Raw genomic sequence first — 19,224 nt, 5'->3', positions numbered from 1 at the left:
AACTCAGAAAACTATTTTTACCACAGCATTGGGGGAATTGGTGATTCTCTGCCCATCTTGACTTCTGACAGACACCGCCACTCTGACAGGCTTTTTTATACACAATCATGTTGCCAATTGACCTGATAAGTTGCAAATTAGTCCTTAAGCTGTTCCTTATGTACATTTAAATTTTCTGGCTTCTTATTGCTACCTGTCCCAACTTTTTTTGGAATGTGTAGCTCTCATGAAATCCAAAATGAGCCAATATTTGGCATGGCATTTCAAAATGTCTCACTTTCAACATTTAATATGTTATCTATATTCTATTGTAAATAAAATATAAGTTTATGAGATTAGTAAATTATTCCATTCCTTTTTAACTCACAATTTCTACAGTGTTCCAACTTTTTCTGATTTGGGGTTGTAATATATTTACTGTAAAATAATACTATAATATACTAATGTAATGTAAATATACTATTAAATTGTAATAATAAAAATAATTAGTACTGTGCTAACCTTGGACTAGTATCACCCCACTCTGATCTTATATTTTCTTTAAAATATAATGTTATGTTTTCACAGAAGCTATGCCAATGGACACACAGGTTTATGAGAGTCCATATGCAGATCCTGAAGAACTGCGTTCAACTACAGTAAACCGGAGTGACCTGATACTTGAGGATGGAGAGTTGGGCTCAGGCAATTTTGGCACGGTCTTAAAAGGCATTTACCAGATGAAGAAGTTAGTCAATCAAGCCTAAAAGAATACATTTGACCACAATCAAAAATATTAACCCTATTTTACCCCCCAAAAATTATTTAACTACATTTCATTCCAAACTCTACATTTTGTGTTTTTGTGTGGGACATAAAGGTAAAAATATTACAATGTTCTTGCCATACAATACAATAGATAGTGACCACAGGCTTTTCAATTCCAAAATTGATGCTGAAAAGCAGTAGTGTACATGACTTGCATGCTACATTCTAAGTCCTTCTCATGTTATATGTAAGCAATAAGGTACGAGAGGCTGTGCTGTATCGTGAATAAGTAACGGCTGAAGGGCGTTGTTAGGCACTACGCGAAGTGGAGTGCCTGCAACCCCATCAGCTGTTACTTACTCACACAAAAATATTCTGAGATTCTGAAATTACAGTGACATGGATGACTTTTATGAGACTTTATTCCTTTTAGTTTTTTAAAATGGTTTTGTAGAACAGCATTAGTCACCAGTGTTGGGAAGTACTAAAACGCAAGTAATTAGTTAGGGGGCATACACCAAAGCATTTAAATGCGGCTGAAATGCCAGGTGGACGCCAACTCTGCTAGGTTGCCATTGTTTCTTGTGACTGGAGCAGATTTTAATCTTTGGCAGTCAGAAAGGAGCACAAACTTACACTTCACAACACATCACATTTAATGACTGATTAGTCATGACTGGACATTCTTTGTTGCCTTCTTATTAGAATTCTTATTAAAGAAATCTAGAGTTAAGAGAGTTATTTATTAATAATTGAAGCAAGCTTTATTGTTATTCCATCAGGTTTCGTGACCGACGAATTGGGAACTCGCTTAGAGAGACCAATCTGCTTCGTTTACTACTAAAACGCCAATGAACTTGGCATTGAGATATTTGCATAATGCTGGTGCCGCCCCACCAGGTGCGTATATAAGCAGCAGGTGCAAATATGGAAATTAGCTTAATTTCCCTGAGAAAGCCGGAAAGTGTGACCGGCCGATAAACAGCAGGGAGCAGCCCTGTGGCGACGGGACGTGACGTCTCCGTTCCCTGGGTTACATACGTAACCGAGACGTTCCCTTTCAGTCGGTCACATTAACCCCACAGTAGTGCCAGCGACTGGGAAGCGCCCTATCTGAGCGGGATAGGAACGCTGCGTTAAGGGCTGATGGTGGGCGAAAGTAAACCGTAGTTGAGGTAAAAGACAGCCGTGGCTGTGTAAGCAAAGCAGTGCTCTGCTGAGGGAAACATGGGCTAGTAGGATTAACCCCACGGAAAAATACTCACAAAGGAACCCGGTGGGACGCATTGTGGATGCCCGAGCCAAACACATAGGTTCGCAAGGATGCAGCTAGTGAAAGGCTGGCAGCGGATGCTCCGCAACATCAGGCTGCCAGGGCAGCGGAGGAAAGTCAATCAAACAATTACGCATTTTGACTGGATGGCCTTCCATACTGACAGTTATTGTGTAGCGTCAGTCGGAGGCTGCAAGCCGACCTGCGAACCTGTTCTCTGTGCTTCCCCTAGCGAGGAAAGGACACGAGAGGAGACAGGCTCGACACGAACACTGTAAAATCTAATGAACGTATTAGGTGTCGCCCAACCAGCAGCTCTGCAGATGTCTGTTAGCGAGGAACCACGAGCGAGTGCCCACGATGAGGCAACACTTCTAGTAGAGTGCACTCTCAAGTTAAATGGACAAGGAATGCCCTGCAGATTATAAGCAAGGGCGATAGTATCAACTATCCAATGAGCCATCCTCTGCTTAGTGACAGCTTTCCCTCTCTACTGACCACCGTAACAAACAAAGAGCTGATCTGTGGTCCTGAGGCTTTGTGTGCGATCCACGTAGAGGCGCAGTGCGCGTACGGGACATAATAAAGCCATGGTTGGGTCTGCCTCCTCCGGGGGCAGCGCTTGCAAGCTCACCACCTGATCTCTGAAGGGAGTGGTGGGAACTTTGGGCACGTAGCCTGGTCTGGGTCTGAGTATTACGCTCAAGACATCAGGACCAAACTGAAGGCACGAATCGTCGATGGAGAATGCATGAAAGTCATCTACCCTCTTAACAGAGGCCAATGCGAGCAGGGTCAAAGTTTTCATTGATAAAAACTTCAGACTCACAGACTGCAAAGGCTAAAACGGGGGTCCCTGCAGGGCTTTCAGCACCAACAGGTCCCAAGGAGGAATAGAGGGAGGACGCGAAGGATGTAGCCTTCGTGCACCTCTTAGAAATCTAATAATTAAATCGTGCTGGCCAACCGATCTGCCGTTTATTAAAGAGTTATCAACTTTAATGGTGGAGGGTGACAGCCTAGAAACAGATCTATCTGTGTACAATCGAACTTCTTCCAAATTAGCTGGACCGTGGAGCTGGAGTCGCCATTCGCCGGGGCGCGCAGCTCGGGAAGCGCGTCTGCCGCTGTGTTTAAGCGAACCCGGAATGTGAATGGCACGAAGTTACCTCAGATGCTTCTGACTCCAAAGGAGGAGATGACGAGCGAGATGCAACAGGTGACGAGAGCGCAAAACCGCCTTGACGGTTGAAATACGCAACAGTCGCAATGTTGTCGGTGCGAATTAATACATCCTTTCCTTGCAGCTCCCATAGCAGAGTCCCAGATATACAGCCCACAGCTCGCAGCAGTTGGGGTGCTATGCACACCCCTGAAACTGCAAGCCCGTCGTACGTGGCTGGTCACCCCATGCTGGGGGCATCGTATGTGCTACAGAATGCCAGGAGACCTGTCTCGGGGCATATCTGCCCTCAGAACGCTGGGTCTGACCACGGGGTGAAATTAAAACGACACGCAGGTGTAATGGTTACACGGTGTATGCCGGTGCGCCACGCTCTCCTCGGGACTCGATCGTAAAGCCAACGCTGAAGCGGTCTCATATGGAGCACCCCGAGCGGTGTCACAGCCGCGGCAGCTGCCATATGCCCCAGGAGCTTCTGAAATGGTTTCAGAGGACCGCATTCTTCCCTCGAAATGAACCGCGGCAAGTCAGAATTGACTGGATGCGCGCATCTGTTAAACACGCCGATAAATCGATCAAGTCTTTTTCCACACTGAGAAAAAGATCCTCTGCACGGGGCAAAGTTACTCTTTTCCCAGTTGACCTGAAGACTTAAACTAGCAAGATCCCATAGCATTAAATCTCTGTGTTCGCGCAGCGTCTGCCGAGAACGAGCTATTATAAGCCGACGTAAATATAAGCAGAATGCGAACAGCGCTCTTTCTCGGGGGTTTTAATGCCGTGTCTAGCACTTTCATGGAAACACGGGGAGAGAGAGACAGCTCGAATGGAGGTACTTAGTATTGATATGCCCTCCCTACGAACGCGAACGGCCTGTGGCGAGGGGAGATGGACACATGAAGTACACGTCTACAGGTCTAAGGCTGCAAACCGATCTGAACATTGAAATACGCGCTTCGGTGTTATCATCCTGAAGGATCTCATTTGGAGAGCCGGAGTGTAATTCAAATCGGTTGTAATCCGCCATGTATTTTGGGTACTATGAGATAAAGGCTGGAAAAACCCTATCATCATCTCGGTAAGAGGGACCGGCTCTATACCTCCTTCGCCAGCAGGACATCGACTTTGCACGCAGTACATGTGCATCGGACGCTTTCACTGTAGTGAAACGAATGCCCGAGAATTTGGGGGGGTGCCGGTAAATTGTATTTCGTAACCGAGGCGGATCGTGCGTAAAACCCAACGAGACGGGCTGGTGAGCTGAAGCCAAGCACCCAGGGACCGTACGAGGGGAATTAACGGCACTACCGAAGTACCAGCGGTGGGGCAGCGGAGCGGGACAGGTGAGACTGCCGGTGTGTGTGCCGTGAGAGCACGAACATCTACAGTGTGTGTGTGTGACACTGACCTGAGCCCGCTGAGGGTGATGGTCGTCTGTTCTCGCTATCAATTGCTATCAGTTTGTTTATGTAAATGAGGAAAAGTCATATCACTCCCTGGTTAAATACAGCGTACCGCAGGGATCAGTTTTAGGTCCTATCCTGTTCTTGTTATATATGTTACCTCTAGGAGATATTATCAGGAATCATAACATACAGTTTCACTGCTATGCCGATGACACACAGCTTTACATCTCCTCACATCCTAGCGAAACACAACAGTTTTCTAAGCTATCAGACTGCATCAGCGATATAAGTGACTGGATGGCACATAGCTTTCTTATGCTAAACTCCAATAAGACAGAGATACTTGTTATCGAACCGAATCGCTACAAATATAATATGACAGATTACAAGTTGCCCATAGATGGCTGTACTGTGGTGCCAACCTCCACGGTTAAGAATTTAGGTGTGATGTTCGACAGCAATTTAGCCTTCGATAGCCATATCTCCAATGTCTGCCGCATAGCATTCTTCCACATTAGAAATATCTCAAAAATACGCCATATGTTGTCTGCATCAGATGCATAGAAGCTTATCCACGCTTTATGACCTTTAGAATAGACTATTGTAACTCGTTACTCGGAGGATGCCATGCAAATCAGGTAAACAAGCTTCAGCTAGTTCAAAACGCTTCTGCAAGAGTTCTTATTCGATCTAAGAAGTATGACCGCATAAGCCCAATTCTGGCATATTTACACTGGCTACCAGTTAAATATCACATACAATTTAATATATTACTAATCACCTACAAAGCCCTAAATGGCCTAGCACCCTCATATCTTAGAGAATTATTATCAGAATACAATCCATCACGTGCATTGTGGTCATAAAATTCTGGACTCTTAATTATCCCTAAAATATCAAAAGTGTCTAAAGGTGGCCGATCCTTTTCCTACTTAGCCCCTAAGCTATGGAATGATTTACCAACCGAAGTCCGAAAATCAGAGACAGTAGATAACTTTAAATCTAGACTTAAAACTTTTCTCTTTAACAAGGCATTCACATAGTTTGTTTTAGTAATGGTACTTATCTCCCAATAGCTAGCTTGTACAACCTAATAAATAAATAAATTAATGAATAAATTAAAACCTTTTTTCGTCAACACTCCAAAGCATGGTAAATGTCATTAATACTCTTTAGTAATATGCTGAAACTTTGAATTAGTTGTCGATTGAGTCTTAATTGCCAAATACGGTCGGTTTGCAATTGTGGCTTTTTTCCATGATCTTAAAATAGTACGTCATACAGAACCGTTTGCCACTGTACGTTAGTATTAACGACGGCAGTGGGGCCTCTGGCCTTAGTCAAACGAGTTCTGTTTCTGTTTTAAAGCTCATATGGGGGGCCCCATACATATACTCGCCCTGGGCCCACAAAAAAATTTCTAAAATCACCAACTATATGTAATACACTTAACCAGCAATAGTTAGCCTGTCCGGAACCGATCTGACTAAAACCACATGACTGTGTGACACTTGCTTTTTATGTGTACGGCCCCTACGCTAATAAGATTTTGTTTCTCTCTCCCTGTCTCGTCCTCGATCCCGAGGACAATGAGACAAACAGATCCAGTTCAGGTAAATGTGAAAGTCAGCACACCTCTGATCTACTGGCTGTTCTTCAACGTGATGTCCAGCTGATGCCTGACCAATGACCACCGGCAGAACCCGCTTAATCTCCTTCCGTTTCAATGTGTGTATATATATATATATATATATATCTCCAAAGGGGTTTTTCCTCCTAGGACTTTTTTTACTTCCCGGCTTAAAATCCGGGGTTTTTTCTCCTAGGGGGTTTTTCAACGCGGGGAGACAGCCTTTTTGGGCTTAACTTCTATACGTTACATTAGTAATATGTTTGCTTATAATGTTGATTTATAGCCGCAGCAAATTTAGCTGCTTGTGCTATCGTGTATTACGTTGTGCTATCTGTCGATCTTCTGTGCTTTTCACTGCATCTATTATGTAAAGCTGCTTTGATACAATTACCAAATTTTGAAAAGCGCTATATAAATAAAATTGAATTGAATTCTCCTGAGCGGAGAGAGCAGACTCCGAAAAACACCCGCTGGCGAAAGAGGAGGAAAAGGGTGAGCTGGTGTGTGCCCGCTCACGGCTCTCTCGATCCTCAGGAGACCTGGAGAGGGAAGAGGAATGCACTCTTAGTGTGGTTATGTGGGTACCGGCTGGACAGCCGGTGGAACAAAATGAAACCAAAGATTTTCCACCCGGCCCTCTTCTGGGGGAGGGAGTGGTGCCTTCACCGTCTCCCGAAGAGTGATCCTCTCCAACTCCGGGTCGCCCAACTCGGGGCCGCTTGAACCTCCGTTTGCCACGGGTAGCGGGCTGAGCGGGCAGGGCGAGCTGCTGACGACCGGTTCCCTTGTGCTGCCGAGATGGGGTCCGAGGAGGAGGAACGGAGGTGGCCACCGCAGGACGCCCTCGGCGAGAGGCAGACTGAGGAGCCGGCGTTGGTGGACCAGGGCAGCTCTCCTCCCCCGGGGCAAGACCTAAGAGATTGCCTCAGTCTGCATCGTGGAAACTCCCGGACTCGCAGAAGAGGCCGTTCTGTGAGACAAGAGCATTCAGGAAGTTATTCTTGTCTGCGTCCGTCGCGTCAGCCAGACACAGCCAAAGGTGGCATTCTTGGACCACTGTGGTGGACATTGCACGATCGAGGGTCGTGGCCTCCCTCGCGCCCATCTCAAGACGTGCACAGCCCAGTGGCATGCAAGGGACGGCATGCAACAGATGCCGCCTCTCCACAGGCTGGGACTCCAAGCCCGCGAGAGAAGGGTCGACCGGTCCTTCCATGAGTCAGCGGGGGCCGGACACAGTTGCATCACGACCCCCCGCTCACTAAAAGGAAGCTGACATAACCCTTAGCGGCTCCATCATCGAGGGAGGTGAGGGGTGAAGGCTGAATGGCCGTAGACGGCCAAGAATTCCATCGAGTCAGCCCTTCGTGCCCACGGGAAAGGCACAGGAGGTGAGGTCCGAGAGGCCCGAGCAGCTCCGAAGTACCAATCATGCAGGCGGGACGGTTCGGGCGGAGGGGGGTTAACCCCTCCAACTCTACCGTTTCCGCCGCTCAAGCGGGCACAGCCGCTATCTCCGGGACGACTCCGCCTCGGAGGGAAAAGTGGGCACCCCTCTGATGCTGCAGAAGTGACGGGACCAGAAGGAGGTCAAATGGATTCAGCAGAAATCGTAGAACACGACTCTGCAGTCTCCACCGGTGCCTCAACCAGCAGGGGATGAGAAGGCCAGTAGCCTAGTGATGCGAAGAGCGTCCTGCGAGCGCTTGACAGCCGCACCATGGCGGCGTCAGCACTGCAAAGGCACGGAAATCGTTCCCGTAGAAACAACAGTCGTCTCCGCAATCCAAGAGGGTTATGCTCTCACAGAGAGAACAAAAACTCTCCACGAACGCAGCCTCAGATTGCTCGATGCCCAAGCACGAAGACAGCGCTCGTGACCGTCACTGGAGCCCTTATACTTCTCGCATTCAAGATCGCACGGACGAAAAGCTATCCTGAAAAGGACGCTTATCTCCGAATATACGAGAGGGTGGCTGTCTTTAAAAAGACACAGAGCTCTCACGTATCACTCTTTTAGGGAAATCACTCTTTAGGTGTTCAGCTGATGATGCGCACAGGGAGAGGCAATGTACACACTAAACTCAAAACAAAAAAGATGCAGAGCAGTGGAATACTGCGAGTGTCCGCTGTGTTAGTACTGCTTGTCAATCAACTTCAGCAACCATTCTCAGAAGAGCAAGTAGCTTCTCAGTAGCAGATAATGCCGGCTTTCGAAGCGAAAAAGCTAATTTCCATATTTGCACCTGCTGCTTATATACGCACCTGGCGGGGCGGGGCGGCGCCAGCATTATGCAAATATCTCAATGACAAGTTCATTGGCGTTTTAGTAGTTAACGAAGCAGATTGGTCTCTCTAAGCGAGTTCCCAGTTCGTCGGTCACGACGTGACGTTGTAGTGACCGACTGAAAGGGAACTTTCAAAATCATGACATGACGCGTCATGAACATGAAGTAGATTTTATGCACATTTATGACAACTGTCATTTAGTGGCATTTGTTCGATTATATCATTTTTAATGCAAAGATGACATTGTTTGAGATGTCTTTGTTATGACAACTTGACATAAACCAATATATCATAACTTGTGATAAATCTGTCATCAACATGACATAGCAGAATAATTATCAAATTTAAAGGAATAGTCTACTCATTTTCAATATTAAAATATGTTATTACCTTAACTAAGAACTGTTGAATCATCCCTCTATCATCTGTGTGTGTGCACGTAAGCGCTGGAGCGCGCTGCGACGCTACGATAGCATTTAGCTTAGCCCCATTCATTCAATGCTGCCATTTAGAGATATAGTTAGAAGTGACCAAACACATCAACGTTTTTCCTATTTAAGACGAGTAGTTATACGAGCAAGTTTGGTGGTACAAAATAAAACATAGCGCTTTTCTAAGCGGATTTAAAAGAGTAACTATATTTTATGGCGTAATAGCACTTTTGGGAGTACTTCGACTTGGCGCAGTAACACCCTCCCTCTCCCATTATGAGAGTGAGAAGGGGAGCGGACTTTTCAGGCGAGTCAGCGCGCTCCAGCGCTTACGTGCACACACACAGATGATAGAGGGATGATTCAACAGTTCTTAGTTAAGGTAATAACATATTTTAATATTGAAAATGAGTAGACTATTCCTTTAAGAAACTACCTAGCTTTATGGGTGAACATTACATTAAATAGTCATTTAAATGTCATTAACTGTTAATACTCTGTCAAATATTTTTATAACAGCATCATGAATATGTTTCTTGACCTCAACTACAGTGGTACAAATTGAACTTAACGAATTGAACTATGTGAAATCATTTTAAATACCTTAACAAAATGCAACAGACACGTCAAAAGATTATACTTAACTTTATGTATAAAAACGTACAACTGGCTCACACTACAGGATTTTTATAATCCTGGCAGATTATGAAATCTGGTTGCAGCACACACATAAGGAGAATCTTGTCAGATATTCTTCTCTCAAATCTTAAACATGCTCACACTACAAGATTTAAAAATCCTAGTGCATAACACACTACAGGATATTATTAAGATTGTCTTGACAGAGCAAGCACTTCACGTCACCTGAGGATAGAAAGAAATGGAGATTATAAAACATTTATTATGAACTCTTTTTTAAATATTAAAATGTGCTAGCAGCTTTCTGCACTTACCCAGTGTATTTGAAACCTAAGCAAAACCTAGGCAACAATAATGATATGTTTTAAGGATATGTTATGCAGACAGTGTTTGCATGCATACTGTAGATGTGTGCACATTCTAGCACCAAATCAAGTCTAATCCTCATGCAAAACTACATACAAAACATGTTTTAAATATATCTGGCAAGCCTATATATCATTATATACCTATATATCATTATTTTTTACACATTTAAGATCTATATGTATCTTTTTTACACATTAAGTGATTTATAGGCTATTTCTATTAATACCCTGTTTTCCTGTTCCTTCCTAACAGGATTATTATTGTAGGCTTGCAGTGTAGTCTAGAGGTCTTCTCGGTTCCAAAGAAATGTACCCGACCCGAAATGACCCGAATCACTTCACCCGAACCTGAAACAAAAGCCTAAAGTATACTGTGGACGTCTGCTTATGCGTGCCGTTCGCATGACGTCATTTTTTTCATGAGGAGGGTCCGCGGACCGTCCGCGTGCAGACAAAATTTTAAGACCGTGCGGACAGTGCGCGTACAGTCCGCTTACAACAGCACATGGGCGTGAAAATATTTAGACAGGATACTCCACTACAAACAATTTTACAAAGGAAATAGACAGCATTTGCACACACACACTATTGTTTTTCTTCTTTAATTTTTACTTCTCCATTTACTGCTCCATTTTTTTTTTACGTTGTTATCTAACGACGACACCAAGGTTACTGCTAAAATGTACATTCAAAATTGACTGACATGTCTAAATCAACCTACCGCCAGCAAGCGCTCTTGGCAAACAGATGAGAGGTTTGAAAAGAACATTGACGCACACATGCGAGAGAGTTCGGGTCTTCTCGGGTCCGTTCAACAAAAACATATAAATTTTTAATTACCCGAGACCCGATGCCGCTATTATTGTGCCCGACCCGTGTTGAGGCGTATGTGAAACTTTTAGGGTTTTTGGATCTAAGTGGACCCGTGAAGACCTCTAGTGTAGTGTCAAAGTATTGTGGTTTGTAAATTCATGTAACCTTTAAAGGAACAGTATGTAGGATTGTGGCCAAAACTGGTATTGCAATCACAAAACTTGTGGCTAAAACTGGTACTGCAGTCACACAGCTGGTGGCCAATACACAAATTGACAACATAAACATCAGTTGAGGGCTGCAACTCCACATTTTTAATGACAATATCCTGGCCAGACCACTGTTGTCAGTGATATAAGTTTTTGAAATGAAAATGATTTCTTAATGTCTAGTGACATATCAGGGCCATTTTATGATTGATTGATATGAATTTCTTACATACTGTTCCTTTAACATGTACAGTAGTGTTTATTTCAGTATTTATATTACCAATGGTTTTGAACAAATATGTCATTTAAAGGGGCTGAATGTAACTTATTACTTAAAAAAATCTTTAAGATAGAGTTTTCATTTGTATATTTATGAGGCAACCATAATGTAATATTAAGAATGACACCTTGAGTGTCCTCCACGGTTGTCTCTATCAGCCTGTAGGATCTTTTCTGTGTGGAGAAGTCGGGTCCGAATTGGCGCGAAATTCAAAATGTGACGTCATGCGCGTGCTCGTCTACCTGGGCGTTCCATATAGACCAGTGTTTCTCAAACTTTTTCAGCCCAAGGACCACTTCATCTTCCAATATTTTTCTGAGGACCACCTAACAGAATCTGACTCTAACACGCCCCCCAAAAAACAACAAAATAGGAAGGATAAGCTAAATTTAAGTTTAATATGCAACTGTTTTAAGTCAAAAACAAATTTTTTAAACACAAATGCAATGTTCAGAAATTATTATATGAATTTTATTTAATTTGAAAAAGTAAATGTAAAATGAGTTGCAGCTTAATATGAACAACAAACTGCACATGTGAAAAAAAACTGCAATTAAACATACTGTAACAGCCTAGGTCCCACTTAATGTCATTCCAAAGAGCCATTAATTTAAAACTGAGGTGGTGGGTATGTGAAGTTTATGGTTGTATCTGTGGTAACAATATAATGCTGAAAAAAAATTCCCCGCAAAATCACTGAAATTACAGGGATTTTACACATGAAACAAAAACTAGTACATTACAAAACTAATAGATCTGTGGATTTTAGCTGCTTTCAGTTTATGCTTGACATTAAGCTTTATTCTACATTTAAATAGGTAAATAAGATCCATATCACACTCATTGAGAATTTAACTCATTTACTCACTTCAGTGCACATATCAAAAAGTTTATAACATGGAACATAACATTGTTTTATGCAGTTTTTTGTCAAAGCTAATTATTACAGTAGCCCTATTTCAACAACAACAGCCATCTTAATAATTGGCAAACATTAGGCTACCTTCTAATAAGACAGAATATGTTTTTAGATTTCGCAAGAGCAGTGAAATCAGGTGTATGTTTGTCAGCACGATACGCATACAGTGGTGCAAATGAACTGTTACTCGTTTAAATTGCATTATTGTGTGAGAACGATGCTTTGAATTTTGGAAAAACGGCAGTTTCATTTATTAAGACATGTAACGTAAATGTCATTGTTGATAAGCAAGTCATAATTGAGCAGACACAACAATTGTCGGAAAAGGCAGTGTTTTAAAGCTGGAAATACAACAAATAAAGTTAAAACAGCCATAGAGTCCAGTCTCTTAACTCACCACAGTCAGCTATCGCGTCTTGAGACGCGGGCGCAAGCGGGGGAGGCGATCGCGTTGAACTTGTGGACCAAAGCGCGAATATAAACAAACACGTGACACAGCTGCTCGCACCAGTCACGTGACTCGCGCTCTGCAGCTCATGCTGTATGAAACAGACGCACGCGCATCAACTCGTAACTGTAGGGCGGGCCCGTTGTCTAACTTACTAAATTTATTCTAGAGATGTCTTTTTTACAGACTACATAAAGGGACGGATCAAATTACCTTGGGGGCTGGGTCTGACCCGCGGGCCGCCAATTGAATGGCCCTGGTATAAACACTTGCCTAATTTAGGTCATCTTTTGGCGGACCACTAGGGGGGTTTGGCGGACCACTAGTGGTCCGCGGACCACACTTTGAGAATTACTGATATAGACGCGTACGGCAGTCATTAGTAAACAGCGGCAATCGCTATAATGTTTCAAATGGACTCTGTAGACGGAAAGAAGCTACCAACTTCCAGCACAATACAGAAACTCACGGAAACTCCTCGTAAGTTTAAAAAAAATCCTTATCTAGTGCGGCCAAAATAGTGCATTTGATTCTTGGAGGGAGCTCCGGTCAGCGCTGGGTATGAAAACAGACCTTGAGCAGGTTTCCTTTTTACTGCAAATGTAAGACATAGTTACAGGGCATCTGTAATATATTATGTTATTGTTTTTGTGGTGTAATGCTAACGATAGCATTTATTTTGTGGTGTAATGCTAACGATAGCATGTAGCACAGGACCGTTTCAAAAGTTACTTTCTTATATGAATTATCTTTATTCAGAGCACGAGTGCATTAAGATTGTGAGTGTCAGGAGTGTGTTTTACAGTGTCGTGTTACAAAACTTTTAGAAGTAGACTTCTGTTGAAAATATAAAGTAGCACTGCAACATTTTGCTAAAATATGGTCTGTCAAACAATGACCTTACAGTACTGTAACTTTTCTTACATTTGTAAACATGCTGGTGAATCTCAATGAGCTGTCTGTGGTTGCTACGGCAACTCTGGTTGTTGTGGTCGTGCTCGTACGAGTGTGCCCACCGAGAACGAGCATGAGACTGGCTGCAGTTTCTATAACGGCCACTGGTGTCAGTAACGGTTAGAAATTTCTCAACTTACGGAGAGCACCTTTAATGTGAAACGTTGAAAGTGTCGATATGAGGCGCATCAGATTTTCAGGTGAGTGGTGTTTCAGCAATCAGCGCTGCACTTGAGTGAGGTTCCAGCGGATCATTTATATTTTGAACAACTAGGCGTAATAACTTAATGTAAGAAGTGCATACATGCTGGTGAACAGCAATCCACGCATGATGGCTATTTATGGTTATACAGATAAAAACTTTGTGCTTCTGTAAAATAATATTTAAAACTGATGCGCTTTCTGCAGGCGGCCGCATCGGTTTCTGTGCATATGTGAAGCGTGTCACAAAAAAGAACTGAAAATCATTATATCATTTAAATTAGTTTTGTTAATATGCTAATTATTTAAGTGAAACATATTTCGTGTATACCCAGAAGAGCTGCAGGTGCATGATGTGATCATCATCATGTTCTATTGTTTTTAGGATATTTTAGAAAAAGTATTTATAAAAGATTGAACAATGTGAATCAAGCAAGAAATTAATTTCACGTTTTGAAATAGTCTGTCTGCCAGGGTGGTAATATGAGCTGCAGCCGTGGCAAAATAAAAGTAGAATAAAACCCTGACTTCCTAAACCGTGTCTACCGGTACAGCAACTTGTTTCGCGGTTGGGGAAAGTTACTTTTAAAAGAAATGCATTACAATATTAAGTTACTCCCAAAAAAAGTAACTAATTGCATTACTTAGTTACTTTTCATGGAAAGTAATGCTTACGTTACTTTTTAGTTACTTTTGCTTTCAGGCCTTGCAGGTGTTTTTATGACTGAAAATTTATGCATTCAGAAATTGCATATTTCATCACAAAAATGTAGAGCTCTGGCCTGCCATCTCAGTTTACACATATACAGACACACAGACAGACATAAACAGAAATAGATAGACAGACAGACAGACAGATAGAGACAAAATTTGTGGTTTTCAAATACGTGGTGGAGATGGGTGATGCCCTTTTGCTGCCATTTAGGAAAGTGGATCGGTTCATTGTGAAGACGGAAGTCAGGGTTCCCTTTCAATACGGTTCACTTCGCATTGCGTCAGTTGCTGACGCTATGGGGGAAACTCCTGTTTACTCCGCGATTGAAGCCTATTGGTTAACGTCTGTAAAATTTACAGACCTATGGCGTCCGAGCCCGTGAAAAGGGCGGGACTATGCCCTATAATAGTCCAGAAACGAGCGCCAAAACTCATTCGAATTCTCCTTCAGCACGAACCTCTAGCTGCTCCGAAGAAGAAGAAGCCTTACTCGCTGTCGACGCAAGCCCTGCAGCGGAATACACGCCTAGCGTCTTCCTCTGCCGCTTTCCAGCTGAGAACCGAAGATAGCCTTCACTTTCCGTGGTAAGAGCCCTGTGCAGCGGACACATACGAGGTCTCCCCTGCGGCCGTCCGGTAAGATCAATATTTTAATATAAAGCTATAAGCTAAAAGAGCAGGCGCTGTTGTAATAGCATCCGGCACAGCGGCTCGGGTGAGCCTCTCTGCCCATATGAATGTTCTCCGAGCGCGTCGCCTGTCTGGCACCTCCAAAGCGAGACCGCTCTCATGCACGGTTGTTCTATCTACGTTACATCTCCCCCATGTGTTCTGTCACAACACAACCATTCCTGCTCACAGACTCACAGAGTCCCTTGGTCCTCATTCACTCAGCGGCGAAATCTCTTTGATGCATGGCTGTTCTATCTGTGTTTCATGCTCCCCTCTGCTGTTCCTCTCTCGTTGAGATGAACAAGCGGCGGAGCCGTGGAACTAAGCTAGATGCATAGGACAAGCAAACACGGGCAGGTCCGGCCCCTGTTCTCTGTCATAACACAGCCACTCGGTGAGCTGACACGCTCCTATGAATTTCCACCGAGGGTTCGCCGGCCTGGGTCCTCCCACGCCGAAACCGGTCTCATATGCACGGTTTTTCTATCTGTTACCTGCTCCCCCTGTTGAGCACACGGCTAGCCGTGAGACTAAGATAGACGCATAGATAAGCACACACGGGCTACACGGCCTACTGTCTGAAAAAAAAGGGTTAAGTCGCGCCTCGGCTGGACTGCCCTGATATATTTTTATGTGGTCTGTTTATCCAGAAACATTCACATATAATATTGTCGGTTATGCGACCTCACTGTAGTGGCGAACGGTATTGAATTCCTCTCTAAGAGCGATTCCTGTGCTTACTATACCTTAGTGTGAATTGACACCCCACGGCTATACGGTGTCTCTAAACACTTTTTTGCCTTACCGGCAAGCGGTCAATATACGTACACACGGCCCGCCGTCTTTAATTGTATCGACGCTCGCCATCAAACCCACGTTTGTGGGGACACCGGGCTGGATTCTAAACAATAATTCAGACCCTTTCTTGCTGAAATTCGCACCTTAGTTTTCCTTTAGTTTTAACCTTTAGTTTTCCGCTACGGTACTGACAGTGCAAGAGAGCACGGTTTTACGGCTGTTATTTTCTCTTCCCAGAGAGACGACAGCCTCATACCTTTTCACGGCTCCAAGCGTTTCGAATCGCGCCCTCTCCGGACGGCCACTCAAAAGGCTTACAGCCAAGCGGTTTATGACGTTTTTCAGCCAGATGGCTGATTTATATCAGTGGATTCGAAGACGCTCACACCTCCGCTCCAATATTTGGAGAAATTAAGGGTAATATCGACCTCCAAGTGAGTTTGCTACCCGCCACAATGAGTTTTGTTTTGTGATGCTCGGAAGCGAGCTTAACACCAAAGCGCGCTCACAGTCAGACGCGCGGCATCTCTTTTAAGGCCGGCTCACGTACCCTCCCTAACGAGTCCCACTAAAGCTGAATATCGTGGCATTCTCTTCATAAGACCACATCAGTTTGACTAAGCAAAGGTCCCGCCCCGAGCTGCGGCCGGACGCTTATGCTTTATGTTACACTCGGCTGCATGAAGTGCTATCGATACGAGCTCACCCAGCATCTGCTGTGGGTTGGGCACGCCTTGCGATGGCAATCAGCCTTCGGCGCGTGGAATGCTCGTTTGTCTCATACTGTACATGCAGTTCATTTAAGAGGGTGATCCGTGATTAATGCAGTCGCGCAAACTACGGTGGTTTCATTTTCACCGAGCCAGGCTGAGATCTCGCCACCTGTACAAGCTGACGAGTCATCTGTTTTATAAGCTCACTGCATCGCCTTTATAAGCTATGTTCAATCAGAGTGATACGCATCTCATGCTTTAACCACCACGGTGCAGACTACTTTATGACACGATAACACGAGCAGCTAGGACCCCTTTCACGAGGCGTCCTTATGCAAAGTTTGGTCTGTCCCTGTCCGGCGAAAAGTCTACATACCCCGCAAATTGTGGTGTAGAACACTTTTCTCCTCTATTTAAATCCTCTATTTAAATCACAAGCCTGTCATTTCTCAGATGCGGACGGTGCCCGAGGCGCAGCGCTCTGGAACTGTCCAAGGTCCTGAATGACAGTTACGTCTGACATACATCAGATGATCAGCTGTTTGTCTGCTTCGCAGATCTCTCACTAGCGCACCTATCAACACAGGTTATCTATGGATCGTTGAAGTTGTCACCTCCCTTAACAAATAATGCTTACTCGTGGTTAAACCTACTCCATGTTTGGATTAGCTTTACCTAGGGTAAAGTCTTAGAGGTTTTTCATTTTTTACTTGTGACATGGCCGGCTGGTCCTTGCCGTCCACGTTGTCAATTTTACAGCTTCGACATCCCTGCCTTGCGCGCTACTACAGTTTTGTTGCATTAAAGGTGCGCCCATAAGCTCACCTGTATGCATGATATACTATATGCGTCCACTGTGCGCTTAGAGAAGCTCACCTATCCACGCTATAAGATTTCGGTATACACTAAAGGTGCGCTTGGATAAGCTCACCTGTATACACGGCTGTGTTATTCATTTGTGACACATGCACACTATTGTTGTTCATCTGTGTACGTTCACGGTGCGTTGGGTACCCACCGTTACGTTCATCAATCATATCTGTACGCATTCTGTGCACTGATTTGTCTATATGCATTCACGGTGCACTGTGGGGTTCACCTGTGTGCGCACAATTTATTATCAGGACACATGCAGCGCTCAAGAATCTTGCCGGCCTGTGCACTATAACTATTCATCTATATACATTCACAATGTACTCAAGTGTTCACCTGTGCCCGCGCAATTTATTGTGAGTACACATTTACAGCGCGCTTGGAAAGCTCACCGACCTGTGCACTATAATATTACCTATATGTATCCCCGATGCGCTCAAGGCTCACCTGGGTTCACACTATTGTGGTATCTGTATATCCCATGCTACGAACCGTTCTGCGGCATATTAAAGTCAGATCGGCCGTTCGTGAGCTTCGCAGATTACTCACTAAGTATGCCTGTTGCTAACAGTGGCTATTTAGATGGATCATTGAAGCCATGGCACTGGTTCACGCCCCCTCAATGAGCTATGTCCTATATGTTAGAACCCACTCTGCACGAGTTTGGCTTCATCATGGACTTGGTCTAAAGGGGTATCTATTTTTGATATCTGCAACGCGGCCGGCTGGTCTTCGCCATCTACGTTTGTCAGATTGTACAGCTTAGACGTCCCTGCCCTACGAGCGCAGGTTCTCTCGGCTAAATCATGCACGCTCATGCGTTCTATGTGTACACCGCGGTGCGCTCAGCTCAGGTTGGAACAAAACTCTGCAGGACAGTGTGGGCCATATGCAGTGTCTCTCCGGTAAGGCACTTCAGTCCGTTGTGTATGCACGGCGTGATGGGATTACGTTCCCCCATAGCGTCAGCAACTGACGCATTGTGAAGTGAACCGTATTGAAAGGGAACACTTTGGTTACTCACGTAACCCCAGTTCCCTGAAATAACGGGAACGAGCATTGCGTAGCTGGCCGTGCTACAAACCCTACACAGCGAGCTTCATTTGGCTACGCGCTTCAGTCGATTGCAAACGAGTTTTGGCGCTCGTTTCTGGACTATTATAGGGCATAGTCCCGCCCTTTTCGTGGGCTCAAATACCATAGGTCTGTAAATTTTACAGACGTTAACCAATAGGCTTCAATCGCGGAGTAAACAGGAGTTTCCCCCATAGCGTCAGCAACTGACGCAATGCTCGTTCCGGTTATTTCAGGGAACCGGGGTTACGTGAGTAACCTAAGCGTTGTGCCAAATTGGGGTGTATTTACATGGTGCTAATAGTGATTTTGTAATTTTATTGGTTTTCCACCAGGCTGCCAGAGTTGTTGATATTGTAATGCTATTATAAAACGCTAGTTTTTTGATTGACTGTGGTAAAAAGGGGAGGTCTGCGATTGAGTTTGGGGAGCACAGATATTGCTCAAGATCAAGCCATGAGTTGGAGTATGTATGTTGTTGAGTCAATTTGTTTAAGTGCTGTAGTTGGTTTACAATCCCAATTTACAATCCTAAATATCAAACATGTTTGAAAATATTGGGACAGCATCAATTTGCATGAGAGCAT

The 19,224-nt window shown here is 44.3% G+C and overlaps 1 protein-coding gene across 1 annotated transcript in view; it reads left to right on the top strand.

Moving 5' to 3' along the window:
• The window catches only part of syk (spleen tyrosine kinase), a 109,177-nt gene that overhangs the window by 44,846 nt on the left and 45,107 nt on the right, over window positions 1–19,224 (top strand). Inside the window, 1 exon segment of the mRNA XM_065240645.2 lies at window positions 568–727. Within this exon segment, the coding sequence (XP_065096717.1) occupies window positions 568–727 (160 nt within the window).

The sequence above is a fragment of the Paramisgurnus dabryanus genome, chromosome 10, assembly GCF_030506205.2.
Source record: "Paramisgurnus dabryanus chromosome 10, PD_genome_1.1, whole genome shotgun sequence".
NCBI classification, from domain to species: domain Eukaryota; kingdom Metazoa; phylum Chordata; class Actinopteri; order Cypriniformes; family Cobitidae; genus Paramisgurnus; species Paramisgurnus dabryanus.
The sequence above is the reverse complement of the archived record's forward strand: the minus strand, read 5'-3'. Positions and strand labels throughout refer to the sequence as shown.